At 37.3% G+C, this 14,384-nt stretch overlaps 2 protein-coding genes across 3 annotated transcripts in view; one reads left to right on the top strand and one right to left on the bottom strand.

Annotated features, from left to right (window-relative positions):
* LOC132125106 (transcription initiation factor TFIID subunit 4-like) overlaps positions 1-8,818 on the bottom strand; it is a 45,223-nt gene extending 36,405 nt beyond the window's left edge. Inside the window, exons 1-9 of the mRNA XM_059536332.1 lie at positions 7,567-8,818; positions 7,057-7,217; positions 6,127-6,303; positions 5,906-6,028; positions 4,758-4,847; positions 4,161-4,345; positions 3,808-3,884; positions 3,565-3,670; positions 2,681-2,850 (exon numbers count right to left, since the gene is read on the bottom strand). Coding sequence (XP_059392315.1) covers positions 2,681-2,850; positions 3,565-3,670; positions 3,808-3,884; positions 4,161-4,345; positions 4,758-4,847; positions 5,906-6,028; positions 6,127-6,303; positions 7,057-7,217; positions 7,567-8,776 — 2,299 coding nt within the window. The 5' untranslated portion in view covers positions 8,777-8,818. The remainder of the gene's footprint in view (positions 1-2,680; positions 2,851-3,564; positions 3,671-3,807; positions 3,885-4,160; positions 4,346-4,757; positions 4,848-5,905; positions 6,029-6,126; positions 6,304-7,056; positions 7,218-7,566) is intronic.
* Positions 8,819-10,475: 1,657 nt separating this feature from the next.
* Positions 10,476-14,041, top strand: dnajb9a (DnaJ heat shock protein family (Hsp40) member B9a). 2 transcript variants are annotated; one of them, XM_059536124.1, is made up of 3 exons: positions 10,476-10,611; positions 11,116-11,340; positions 11,799-14,041. In XM_059536124.1, the coding sequence occupies exons 2-3, from the start codon at positions 11,124-11,126 to the stop codon at positions 12,233-12,235; spliced, it is 654 nt and encodes a 217-aa protein (XP_059392107.1). In that variant the 5' UTR covers positions 10,476-10,611; positions 11,116-11,123; the 3' UTR covers positions 12,236-14,041. The 2 variants fall into 2 exon arrangements, with proteins under 2 accessions (XP_059392107.1, XP_059392108.1); XM_059536125.1 differs by having other exon boundaries at positions 10,502-10,601.
* The last annotated feature ends 343 nt before the right edge of the window (positions 14,042-14,384 follow it).

Here is a 14,384-nt window from a genome sequence, read left to right as displayed (position 1 = left end):
ACTGTGCAATATGCCACAAAAAAGGGATAGTTCACTCAAAAATGGAAGTTTGGTAATTAATTACTCACCCTCGTGTTGTTCCAAACCCGTAAGACCTTCATTCATATTCATAACAGAAGATAATATATTTTTGATGAAATATCAAATATCTAGACATTAATGTAAATGACACATTCAAGGCCTAGAAAGGTAGCAGGGAAATCATTAAAATAGTCAATGTGACATCAGTGGTTCAACTCGTGAAGGCGTGTCAAAGGCTACGTTCACACTGCAGGCTGAAACGACCCAATTCCGATTTTTTTGCCCCTATACGACCTGTATCTGATCTTTTCATGACAGTCTGAACGACACAGATCCGATCTTTTCAAATGCCACCCAGGCCACTTGGGTATGTGGTCCTGAATCCGATACGTATCCGATCTTTTGAAATGCAACCTCTGTCTGAACAGCCAGGTCACATGTATCCGACCCGTACGTCATTGACACGCTACAAACGTCATAATTCTGCGTTGAAGTAGGCAGGAATGAGAAGATAAACAACAACCATGGCGGACGATGCTGCTTAAATAACTTTAATATTGCTAAACGAGCTCCGCTGTTGACTACACTGTTGTTGACATCCATGTTTAGCTACTTCCGCAAACAACGAGTGACGTCGTTGGCCGTTGAGTACTCGTCTGCGCATGCGGATCACTTCTGGGTCATTTCACGTTCACACAGGAGATCACAAAAGTCGCATTTAATTGAAAATGTGAACGGCCTTGCAAAAAAAATCAAATTTTTTCAAAAAATCGGAATTGAGCATTAAGCCCTGCAGTGTGAACGTAGCCAAAGACTGACACGGAAAAGAAATTGTTGAATAAAGTCATTATTTCTTTGTGCACAAAAAAGTATTATACTGCTTCAAAAAATTACACTTGAACCACTGATGTCACATAGACCATTTTAATGGTGTCCTTACCAACTTTCTGGGCCTTATACATGTCAGTTGCGTTGCTGTCATTTAAGTCACAAAGCTCTTGGATTTCATCAAAAATATCTTCATTTGCATTCTGAAGATGAACGGTCTTACCGGTTTGGAATGACATGAGGGTGAGTAATTAATGACAATTTTCATTTTTGGGTGAACTAAGCCTTTAAGCAGCACAACTGTTTTACATTGATAATAAGAAAGATTTCTTGAAAGATTTCATCAAATAATTATATTAAAATGACAGCTTAGCCATCAGAAAAATAAATTACATTTCACAATATTAAGTTTTTTTTAAAGTATATATATATATATATATATATATATATATATATACACACAGCATTTTTGATTATATCAATGTGGCCAGTTGCAACCAGCATTGTACAGATCACACTTAAAACATAACATTCATGCTTGAGTTGTTAGTGTTGGTCACCAAGCAAGTGAGTGTTCCGGAATACCCAAAGAACCACACAGCAACTATCTAGAAGACTTCAGCATCACCTTCAGCACCACTAGCATGACTGTGACTTATGAGGGCAAGCGTGCTCACATTTACTCTGAAATGCAGAAAATCCTATTTGTTTACATGTAGCATCTATACATATGTAGATTCGAAGGCATCCAGTCCTTGAAATGTGCATTGTTTGTTTAGGCAGGGACATTCAGAGTGTATGCAAGTGACCTTGTCAGGGAAGAGGCCCGAGGCAAGCGCACATTTCAGCACACAGCAAACTAACAGAGAGCCATCAGAAGAAGGCCTACAAAGTATTCATATGCAGCCTGAGGAGGCCTCAAACTCGGACACAGAACATTCATTAGCCTGACTTAGCAAGGGAGTGACCAGTGGAAGTGCACTAGAAAGTGCCCTAGTCTTAGGCGGAGATCAAGGAGAGAAGACTGGAACATCATCAATCTCTGAATCTCTGCTTTTTAAGTTTAGGGTGAGTCATTCCAAATATAAAGATAGAAATAAATACTATAATAATAAATACTATAAAATAATTTTAAAAATAAGTAAACTAGTCATTTAAAAAATAAATTTTAAAAAAATTGTAAATGCACAGAATGCTTTGCCAACTTTGTCATTTTGTACATGTATAAATAGATAGGAATTAACAGCAATAGTAAAAATACTAATAGTAAAACTGCATTATTGCATAAATATATATAATTTGGCCCAAAATGCAATTAACATTAAGAAATATTAATCTAGCCTAATTATACAGTGCTTCTTTATGACTGATAACAGTTAAGGATTTAGGCCACTGATTGGCTCATTGATTTTAAAATCATGTAGTACAAAGTATTAGTGTTCAAATCCCTTGTATATTTCTTTCATGTGCCTGACTGTAAAACTGGCCAAAAAGATCTATCATCTGAAAAGCTCTCTCTCTGTGTGGCATTTAAAACAAGCAGCCGAATCATAAAGCTTAGAAAGAGTGACACATCTTTCCTGTCTCATCGGGCCAGCTTTCATCATCTTTTTGTTTAAATCCATTCATAATCCCACACCCATTTAAAGATCCGCCCTCAAACAACGTCAGTCAACACTGATACAGTAATTAGACAGAATATTAACTGCCCACACAGTGGCGGTACAGCCTAAACCTCTTTATGACTGTAAACCTGCCAGGAGAAACTGATCCTGACAAGCACATTGCCAGACTGCCGATGAGAGTATTGCAGTGGCGGGTTATTGCGTACCAGTCTCCAGGAGACGTTTGTGGAGCAGGCTGGCAGGAAGGAAGGCCTCGTCCTTACAGGAACGGATCTGAGTGCCCACCAGCTCCGAACCCGTAGCCAAGATACGGGCGTTCTCCTCATTTAGGTTCACACCAGCCATGGACGCCACGTCATTGATGTCGTCATCATCCCTGAAGACACAAACGGAGGAGATACAAGAAGAACTTCACCATGCATGAAACAGGTATATTATGATGGATATATACTTATTCTCAAATATATAAAAATTTATATATCATTTGTTATATATATATATATATATATATATATATATATGTGTGTGTGTGTGTGTGTGTGTGTGTGTAAGCATAAGAAAGGAAACAATCAGCACCCCCCCAACCCAAAGGTTTACTTAGATTTTCAGTTTAGTTGTAATATTCTTAATATATATTATGTAATATACTTAGACAATATTAGCATATATAATATTAAATTATTATATTATTACAATACTGGATTAAGTTATTTACACAGGACTATAATTACTGTGAGATTACTGTAATTACTGTAAAAAATAAATGCATATAAAATAGGAAGTACTATTATAGCAGCAGTACTATTAATTACTGTATTTATTTTATGATTATTTTCTTTTTAAAACCAAATGTTGTCTTTTATGTTTATAAGTGAGAAGCTGCCAGTGTTTATTTATTAAAGAAAAGCTTACTGGACTTTTATATCTTTTAAAAGTGATACATTTTTCTTCACCATATTAATAAATAGTCATGAACATGACTTCATTCCATCACACCCATTCTCAAATTCTGTCATGCCCCCTACTGCCATTAAAACAACTAACAATTCTAGAGAAACGCTGCCTCCTACTGGACTCTTAGAACACCAACCTGAAAGTCCCACCCCCAGGGTCATTCAGCTTCTGTTTCTGATTGGCTGCCGCTTGAGCAGCCACACCCATGGGGCTCCTCAGTTGCAAGGGTGTCCCAACAGGACCTGCAATAAAACTTGTAATTATACTGGGGAAGGGCCATTGGACTCTTGCATGAGAAAAGGAACACTTAAGACTCAATAACTTTCCTTTAGTGGGTTTAAAATGGACTCTAAGCTTATTAAGTCTCTCAAAAGCTTACCTTGAGCACGAAGTGTCTGTGTAATCACCACTGGCATCCGTGTCGGAGTAGCCTGAACCCCAGGCCTCTTAACAGCCCGAGGAGAACAAAACCACAGAGGATATGAAAATTCAAACTTATTTTTTATGCTGATATTTGAATTAGTGACACTAATATGTCTAACTGAGCCTTAGATCATAAAATTGATCTAATAACATGAGCGGAGTAAACTTAATGGCCAAATAAACAGATGCATTCAAATGATACAAATTTTCATAATCATTTCAGTGGCAGAAGACTGTACAGATGTTATGAATATTCAAACATAATATATTGACCAAGCCTACAATAGACCACAGGAAAGCAGGAGTACCATGGTGGTAGTGGGAGCCAGGGCAGCAGCCGGGCGGATGGTAGACACGGAGGTGGGCAGTGTGCTCGGCGCTGGAGCTTTAATGGTGTTCACCGTCAGTGGGGTGGATGTAGTAGAGGTCTGAGACAGCTGAGTTAAAGACTGCTGGGAGTTCAGAAGAGTCAGACGCAGAGCAGGCAGGCTTTTCTGTACAAAGAGAAGGGGAGACAGATTTCAGGTTTAAAAAACACAAAAGAAAAATTGTGCCTTGAAAGGATAGCCCACCCAAAAATCATTTGGTCACACTCATGTTTTCCAAATCTGTATTATTTCATGTCTTCTGATGAACACAAAAGTAGATATTTTGAAGAATTGTTGATAACCAAACAGTTTCAGTATCCATTGTCTGTCATTGCATTTTTTGTCCATACAATGGAAGTCAATGAGAATTGAAACTATTAACTAACATTTCTTTTTAAATATCTTCTTTTGTGTTCCACAAAATAATTAAGCTTTGGAACGACATGAGTGTGAATAATAGAATTTTCATTTTTTGAAACTCTCTATTCAAGCTTCTGTAATAAAGAACAATAAGCACAACTGCTTTTTTGAGTCCTACCTTCAGAAAAGGGATCAGGTACGGTTGAGGAGATGATTTCAGCTCCATCTGCAGGCGATTTGTAAACTCCTCAGGCTCGATTTTCGCATCCTTTGCAGATTTTAGAAGGACAAATACACATCAGTTATCTCAAATAAAATTACACATGCTTAATGAAAAGATTATTTCATGTTTTTAATTCTATTCTTTTTTAAATGCCTTTTTTAGACATTCTATTAATTTACTGCTTGTATTCTTTAAAAAGAAAAAAAATAACAATAACTTCTCTATTCTTTTTATAATCTGTTTTCTTTTTATTATACAATTAACAAAAAGCAAAAAAAGGCCTCTAACGCTAGCTTGATCTATTCTATCGGTTTTCTTTTATGTATTATATAATAAAAAATGATTATATAATAGGCTGAGACTTGTCATAGCACTTGCATATCATTGATCTTTTGTTGATTTTGATTGCTTCCATTGTCCTCATTTGTAGGTCGCTTTGGATAAAACCGTCTGCTAAATGACTAAATGTAAATGTAATTTAAGTACTACAATTTTCAATAACCAGTTTAAAAAAAACAATTGAGGGCTCTGAAATAAAAGTTAAATATTCATGATTGTTTGATTTACTAAACATTGTTGAGAATATGGCAGAAAAATCAACTAAGCTACAGAGCTAGAGGTTTTTCAAGAATGTATACTTTTTCCTACAATTAATTTGCTACTAAGCCATGAAGTCACACTTAACACACTGGAAATTAAGAGTGAATTCATATCTTTCTAGCAAATTATTTGGAAAAAAAAAAGTTGATTAATAGCAAAAAATATATCTAAAAAGCCAGTATTATGCCAAATTTGCACAGTAAAGGTGGGAAGAAGCACTTTTGCAGTGGGATGTAATGCTGCTCAGAGGTGACATAAATGCATGTACACACCAATTATAACTGTATACTTAGGCAATTTACACTGGAATTTTGAACAGGCAAAAAAAAAAATTGTTTTTGTTTTTTTTAGTCCTGCAGTTGCTGACATCTACAGATTAGCAGGAGAATATCACTAGAGGAAATACTATCATTTTAACTGTCACTACTATATCAAACCTTGTGTTGACAATGAAGCAATACTGAAGTGTCTCAATCATTACATACTAAACAGCTCAAACTTACCAGCAGATCCTGCACTAGTGCCTTCACATTCCGAGATGTTTCCGGCGAGGGGGAATTATGGGATGCCAGTTTGATGAGTGTTGCTAGGAAGTTCTTGCACTTCTTTACATTCTCTTGCATTTCCTAAATGAGGAATGACATTATTTGACAACAGCTAATGAATTAGAATCCATATCCACTAATAGGCATTTCCATTATGAATGAACACAGTGTAGCACTACCTGAGAGAGGACAGGGCCTCTGTTAGCTGGGGCAGCAGCAGAGGTGCTGATGGGACTCGGAGGGGTCACAGAGGGCTTGAGAACTGTCTGTGGCGCAGGCTGCACACGGGCCCCTGCTGTAATGACTGTGGTGGTGGGCTTCTGAGCCGAGGTAATCGTTACCACTGCTGTCTTCTGCTACAAAAAAAAAGCCAAGTGTTTTGTGCACCACGACAAAAAGAAATGTTTTCCCCAAACTTTCAGCTTGAAATAATACAATAAACACCACATTTAAGAAACAGTTCACCCAAAAATTAATTTTACATCATTCCAAACCCACATAATATTTTTAAAGCAGAACAGACAAAACAGTAATTTTTCAACAGTCTTCAAATAGACGAAGAATCTTTTTATTCAATGGAAGTTCTTCTAAACTTTAAAAAGGACAAAAAAAGCATTTTAAAAAGCAGAAAATACTTGATTTAAGTGCTAGTTACCAAATCTGAAGCTTTGAAGATTTGATCTGAAGCAAATCAAATAAGATATTTGGTTACAAGCCACTGGAGAAATGATGATGTTTGTTGTTACTGTCATGCAACCTGCACCACATTTGATTTGACAGTAAAATCAGGATGAGACTGTCTGCAGATAAATCACTTACATTTCACCCTTTTCACGGCACAAAGCTTTCATACGGTTTTAAGAACAAATGTCATATCAACTACATTAAAGTTGATTTAGAATACAAGAGAACCACTTCCTTTCATTTGTGGAACACAAAAGTAGCAGATATGCAGACAGAGACCGTCTCAATCACCATTCAATTTCACTGCATGGAAAAAAAAGATGTACTGAAAGTGTCACAGAGATGGCCTTCCTTTATATAATTATTATTTACTGCTAAAACAGAGTGTTGTCATGCAGCAAGAGTTTTAAATGTGTTGCTCATACCTGGGCAACAGGTGTGGTGACTCTGAAAGTGGTTCCAGCAGTGGGTGTAGCAGGTCTTGGTGACAGGGTGCCTTTATTTTGGTTCTGAGCTTTGGCCTGGGCCAGGACCTGCTGAGGAACCAATGCCAGCTGACCGGCCTCCGTGCGTACCAGCACCATACCTCAAGAACACAGGAAACAATTCATAAACAAATCATATTGGAGTAATTAAAATAGCTGGGAAAAGTAAAAACATTACTACACTCATGTTGTTCCAAACCTGTATGGCTTACTTCTTTTTATCCACACAATGTAAGTCAATAGGGTCAAATGTTATTTTGTTTTGGACCCTATTTACTTTCATTACATGGACAAAAATATTCCTCAAAAATGAGTTCTTTATGTTCGGAAGAAGAAATAAAGTCATTCGGGTTCAGAACAACATTAAGGTTTGTAAATAAAGCCAAAATTTCAATTTTTGGGTGAACTCTTTTTGGCATCTGGTCCCCTTATCGCTTCCTAAGCTTTTACCTGGAGGTATGGTGAATCCCGGAGGTAACTGAATGGTAGTCTGTTGCTGCGGTCTGACGATCAGCTGGGTCGTAGGAGCCCCTGGACGCTGCAGGGGTGTCGCAGTCACCGTCCCCTGGATGGGCGCACCGGGTCTCAACAGGGTCGTTGGTTGTCCTACGAGAGCAGTCGCTGCTGGCTTTGCAAGGGCAGAGGGCGTGCTTGCCACAGGAAGTGAGGTCACCACCGGGCTGGACGACACTATAATCTGAGCGGACGTGCTGGGGTGCAACCCAACAGGGGTTCCGGGGAGCTGGTTCGGGACGATGGCTTTAATCTGGTTTTGAGGGTCAGATTTGGGCTCTGTGTTTGTGAACGGCACAAGCCCGGTGCCCTGCACAGGCAATCCTGAGACTTTGGGGTCACCTCCGTTGTGTACGACACTTGTGATGGTGTTAGGAGGCCTGTGCAGTGCAATGGTGGGGTTTGCTTGACTATCTAGTGACACATTTGCATGTGGCAGTGTGCTGTTGGGCTGAGCAGGCAAAAAAGCAGTATTTGTACTAGTAGGAGCAGACATGTTGCTTTTAACATTACCTACACCTGAAACAATGTCAATACCGTTTACAGAAGCAGGAGCAGAAGCGATAACAGAAGAGTTTAACATGCCACTGCTTCCGTTCACAGTCTGTATTCTGGCGGGAACCGACTGGACAGCAGAGGCGATGTGGTTTGTTTTGGGGTGAGAGTCTGTTGGTGCTGCGTCACTTGAACAAGTTGATGGGTTTGATGAATGATATTGCAACCGGTTCGCGGCTGTAACCGGATTCGCGGAGGTGCTGGGTAGGTTCGCGGTGGACGGGACAGCCCCAGACGCCGGTATCCTGTCCGGACCGTTCTCTTGAGAGTTTCCCTCCAGGTTTCGCTCTGGCTGTCGCTGCTGCTCCAGTGTTGTTGCTACTTGGGCGGGCAGCAATTTCCCCAAGTGTGGATTTAGCGCGTTTGAGGGTCTCCTAGTGTTGCCTTGAGGACCGGCCGCCTTGTTTTGTCCACCCAACTGCGATTCCAACGAGCCTACGAGGTCACTGACGGCTTTTTCGTCCACTTCGGAGTAGAGCATATCTTCCAGTGGATCAGGGACGCCCGCCATCTTTGAGAGACGCTTGAGAAACGCGCACAGCGCGTGCGTTGTTTTGCTGCTGAGGCATTGTGGGAAACGTAATGACATCATGGGCAAGATTTGCAGCTGTTGTCATCATAGGCCTGTCATATCTGGAATCAAATTTGGAAACTGCCATATAAATATGTAATATGATTAGGTAATTATTATTTTTTTAATATTTAACATCTAGTTTAATAAGTAAATATAAATAATTAAATATCTAATTTATTGGATAATAATAAGAATAAAATATATTTAAAAGTTACAATTTGGGAATAATATTTGTAATATTTAAATAATAAAAATGAAATCAATTTCTATTCAACTCATTTATAAATATTTTCAATTGTTATATTGATAAATGCAGAAACATAGTTTTATAGTTTTATACCTTTTTGGAGTTGTCCGCATTCGGCTTGTTTTTGGTCAGATCTCTGTTGTGTTTTATTAATGATCACATCATGCTCATCTTTTAAAATTTTATTGTCAAGTTTTCAATTATGGCATGTCTTATCATCAGGAATATTATTTAAATGATATGCTATTCCTAATAGATAATAGGAAATAAGCTTGTTTTTAAATGCAGAAGTTCAACAATATCTAAAAAAAAGTAAGAAAAATAACAAAAGCTGTATATGTGTGTGTTTTTCTTTTTTAACATTTATGTTTTTACAATTACATTTTAACAATATTAAGAAGAATAAGAAAGCTGTGTATGTGTTTTCCCTCTTTTTATCATTGACATTTACATTTTTTTTAACATTGTTTATCCTAATCCTAATCTTGGCTGTATTTATAAATCTTTAAACAACAAACAAACAAAAACAAAACATCAGCCTCATTCTTGGACTTCCCGAATTTTTTTTTTTTTTTAGCTGAAATAGACTCACTAGTGGTTACAGTAAATGTGTTTTATTTTACAAAACTAAGAAAATATTTTTTCTTCCTCTATTTCTTTACTTTATTTCTTTAACATACTGTAAATACTGTTTTTTTTTTACAGGTAAAACAGTTTCTGCTAAACGTCTGTCATGGACATTTGTTTATTTGTGGAACAAGCCTTCGATTATTTGTGGCAAATATTGATAATATAAACGTGGAATACAGATATCAAGTTAAAAGTAGATATTGAATATTCATGTGTTTATTAGTAAAATACGATATTGCCTTTATTTTTACCATTATGTATCATTTTGGAGGTCGATATAAGTAAGTTTATGGCTTTTAATATCTTAAAAGGGAAGTATCTTAAGGGAAGTCCTGGCCTAATGGTTAGAGAGTCGGACACCCAATCGAAAGGTTGTGAGTTCGAGTCCCGGGCCGGCAGGAATTGTGGGTGGGGGGAGTGCATGTACACCCTCAATACCACGACTTAGGTGCCCTTGAGCAAGGCATCGAACCCCCAACTGCTCCCCGGGCGCCGCAGCATAAATGGCTGCCCACTGCTCCGTGTGTGTGTGTGTGTGTGTGTTCACTGCTCTGTGTGTGTGCATCTCGGATGGGTTAAATGCAGAGCACAAATTCTGAGTATGGGCCACCATACTTGGCTGAATATCACTTCACTTTTTTTTTTTTTAAATTACGAATCTTTAAACTGTTTACGGTGGCCATGACGAAAAGTGACAGATCTGCCTTGACACTGTGTAAATAATATCAGAAATTAGAGTTTAGTTTGGAAAGCTTTGATTTGCTATTTGTAATATGACTCTAAAACAGATTAGACTCTGCGTAAATACAACGCAACAGTGAGTTTTCTGGTGTCTGGTTCGTGTGCAGATCACGTGGTAAAGAGCTGGACCAATAGAATTGCGAGTCGTGTTGTACGGCCCAACTATTAAAAACACCAGTGTCTTTCGGACGGGTTTGGTCATTTTGAACGGTGCAGTCAACTGGAGTGAGTACAAGTGCTAAAATATAGTGTCTTATTATTATTTGTTTAAATAATGTGGCGTGTTTTAATAATGTGAATATGTCTAAGGATCTGTTGTTGGTAATGTGACATCATGTTAGCAAACGGGCTAACGTTAATCGAGTTCATCAGTCTTATAAAAGTTGGTTTCGAAAGGCGTATTGCTAGGGGTTTATAATGTCACAAACAATATAAAGAAAATACATTAACGTTATAATGTCAAAGAAACTGCAAATATGTACATAATATTGTATATACATTGGTTTGTATATATAATTTGTAATCTAAATATTTTATTATAATGTTTAAAACCGCAAAGGGGGCGTGGTGCATCATCCATTTTTATTTATTTATTTTTTCTGAAATGTATACAGATTCATTCTATTATATTACAATAATTGTAATAAAGAGGTGTGGATCTTCTCGATGAATTAGTTTGGTTTTTAGACAAGTTTATCTCACAAAATCCTGCTCTCTCTTCCACCCTGTTATCACACAGCCAGAAGTATGGCCACGGCACAGTCAACACTGATGTTCGCCGTCTGCATTTTGATGATAACAGAACTCATACTGGCCAGAAAGGACTACTACGACGTCCTCGGGGTGCCAAAAGATGCTTCCGAACGTCAGATCAAAAAAGCTTTTCACAAGCTTGCCATGAAATATCACCCCGACAAGAACAAGAGCCCCGATGCGGAAACCAAATTTCGAGAGATTGCAGAAGGTGGGTTATATAGAGCACCTGTCATAAGTTTGTAGTTATTTACAAACCGTTCATATTTTGGTAATTAGTCACTAATGCTCACCATGGCTGCATTTATTTGATATATTTTAATATTTATAAACATTTTATATGTTGTGCAGTAAGTACAGAATTTACAGTGTCTACAATGTTACAAATGTACAGTAAATATACAGAGAATTCAGTAAGGAAACCGCTGTAGGGAAAAAGCTATTCATGAGTCTGCTCAGGAACAGCACTTAGATAGAAATGCATGATAAATGTCTTTGCCATGAATGGAATAAATTACATTTTAAAATGTATATAAATAGAGAAGAATTATTAGCAATGATCATATGTAAGTAACCTTTATTTTTGTTCTAATAAATGTAGCCTAAAAAAAAAAAAAATTCTTCAAATTGTTCACTCTGTTATGCATACATTTTTAACTTGTTCTGCAGCATATGAAACGCTGTCCGATGAGAAAAGAAGGCGGGAGTATGACCAATCAGGATACAATACATTAAGCAATGAAGACTTGAACAGAGGGGGAGAGCAGCGTTCTCCTCATTCCTTTGATTTTAACTTCGACGACATGTTCAGAAACTTTGACATCTATAGCCAAAACAGGCAAGCTCGTTCAAAAAGGCACTTTGACGAGCACTTCAGGGCACACCAGCAAGCTGACAACCGCCATAAGAGACACTCCCAGGGTACTTTTGGTAGTGGAGTCTTTGAGGACATGTTTGAAGACATGGAGAAGATGTTTACATTTGACCGACACATAAAAAGGACCGAGAGCAGGTTTCAGGGCACAGCCAAACAGCACTGCAGAACGGTGACCCAGCGAAGGGGAAACATGGTCACCACGTACACTGATTGCACTTCATCCTCCTGAACCTCACAGTGGGCCATAGATCGGACCATCGCACTTTTATTTTATGTCTGATTTAGATGGAGTTATTAATTTGCTGCTGTGATAAGTGGGGTTTGATTTTTACATGCGACTGATCTGTTATTTATTAAGATAATGGTTGCGTTTGGAGTTTTTATCAGTTTGACTGAGATTTATAATTGACACTATGTTGGATAGTGGACTCTTAAAGGAATAGTACACCCCAAAATGAAAATTTGCTGAAAATGTACTCACCCCCAGTACATTGAAGATGTAGATGGGTTTGTTTCTTCATTAGAACGGATTTAGAGAAGTTTAGCATTAGCTCACTAATGGATCCTCTGCAGTGAATGGGTGCCGTCAGAATGAGAGTCCAAACAGCTGATAAAAATATAATAATGATAATAAAATATAATAACGCTTTATCCAGTTATAAAGCCCATGCCCTGTTGACCACTCACATAATTTTTGTTTAGAATGGTATTGAACTGTTTTCTTTAGTAAACAGTGCTTGATCTGTGCATATTTCTCTCCTGATTCAGACAAGATGACTTTTTCACTTGATAAAGCAATGTCATAAACAAAGAACTGGTTTAAAAACGTCTTCTTAATGGATTTGTTTCTCAAATATGCAGCTTTTTACCTCACAAGACATTAATTGTTGGACTGGAGTTGTGCTTTTTAACTTTCATTCTGACGGCACCCATTCACTCCAGAAATTTGTATTTTATTATACATTTTCATTTTTGTGTGAACCGTTCCTCTAATAGCCCGAGAGTCTAGTTTTAGGCGTTTTATGAGTTTTCTTTCATCCCTGCAGCACTAAATTTAAAATTAAAATAAATGGTCATTAATTTGTTAATAAAAACAAACTACATTTGATGACCTTCTAATATTAGTGTGCATTTACGGTTAAGTTGCACTTTCTTGATCATATGAAACAAGTTGTTATACACACAAAAAATAAATTTATGCCTATTTAGCAAATGAAATCCATTAAAAAATGTAATGAAATCCTGAATCATAATTTGATGAAAGCATCAGACAGATCATTTAGCTCTTCCATTATGTTCTCTTCTTATCCAAAATTGTATAATTTGTGTTGGTTTTAAACGCTCATGGTATGAATCATCTTCATGAAATGGTCTCTTATTTTTATGTGAAGCTAAACAAACGTTTTCTGCATTGCTGTGAATAATATAGTTCATTATATTGAAGTAGTTTCTTTCAAACTCAGACATGTTAGTTAGAGAGGTGCCTTTCCCACTCATTGTGGTAGACTGAGTTTAATGTAATCAGATTGGAGCACTTTTCTGACCTTGTGTGTATTATTGTTTGCATGGCTGGGAGAAAGTAGGTCTCAGTTTTTTGTCATGGACATCGGTCACCCAGTTGGATTTGTAAATCGCTTTTGTTTTAGGAAAGTACAAGTGTGACATTGTTCTCTGAATCAAGGTGTATTTTGGCTGAACATAGTGTATGTTTGTAACAAAACACATGAGATTGTTTTTATATGGCAGTGTTACCCCTGAAATAAAAAAGGCAAGGGGAATGTACCAACTTAGCATTTGCCTGACAATGTTTCTTTCTTTTTGTAAATACAATGTATAACAGCTGTGTTCCTGTATGACTTCACCTGTGACCTGTTTTGTTGAATAATCCTGTGTGCAATATTTAAAGGCAGTTCTCATGTTGTTTTTACTGTTACCCGCTGACATAGTTGTTATTAAATGAGTCTCGGTAGACTCATCTGGCACTTTCTTCATTGTAATCCTATGGATGAAAATAAATCTGAAATGGACAATTTGAGCCCAGATGTATGTATACTTGGGTTAGGGATGGGACGATAACCGGTTTTATCGATAACCGTGATAAAATGTGCTGAAGGTTAGTAATATCGTTTAAAAATGAATTATCATTAAAACCGTGTTTGATTATCGCGGTTTTAATAACTCGCTATTAAATCATGTCCAGCCAGCAACAGTCTGACGCAAGCGCAGCGCACAATGTTTTTTTGTTTTTTTTCGAGAAGGAATGGCGAAAGTCAGTGACTTTTCTATGCTTTTCTATGCTTCTACCCTTTTCATTGTAAGGAAGGAAATGCCACAGAATTTAATCTTTCTTTAAATTAAGTGCATAGAGTTGCTTGTTT

Source organism: Carassius carassius, chromosome 43, assembly GCF_963082965.1.
Source record: "Carassius carassius chromosome 43, fCarCar2.1, whole genome shotgun sequence".
In the NCBI taxonomy this organism is placed as follows: domain Eukaryota; kingdom Metazoa; phylum Chordata; class Actinopteri; order Cypriniformes; family Cyprinidae; genus Carassius; species Carassius carassius.
This window is presented reverse-complemented; position numbering and strand designations above follow the sequence as displayed.

What these genes read in the sequence shown, in the direction of transcription:
- dnajb9a (XM_059536124.1), top strand. Translation starts at nt 11,124, where the DNA reads ATGGCCACGGCACAGTCAACACTGATGTTCGCCGTCTGCATTTTGATG. An exon ending in ATTTCGAGAGATTGCAGAAG is followed by an intron (nt 11,341 to 11,798) that starts GTGGGTTATATA and finishes CTTGTTCTGCAG; the next exon opens with CATATGAAACGCTGTCCGAT.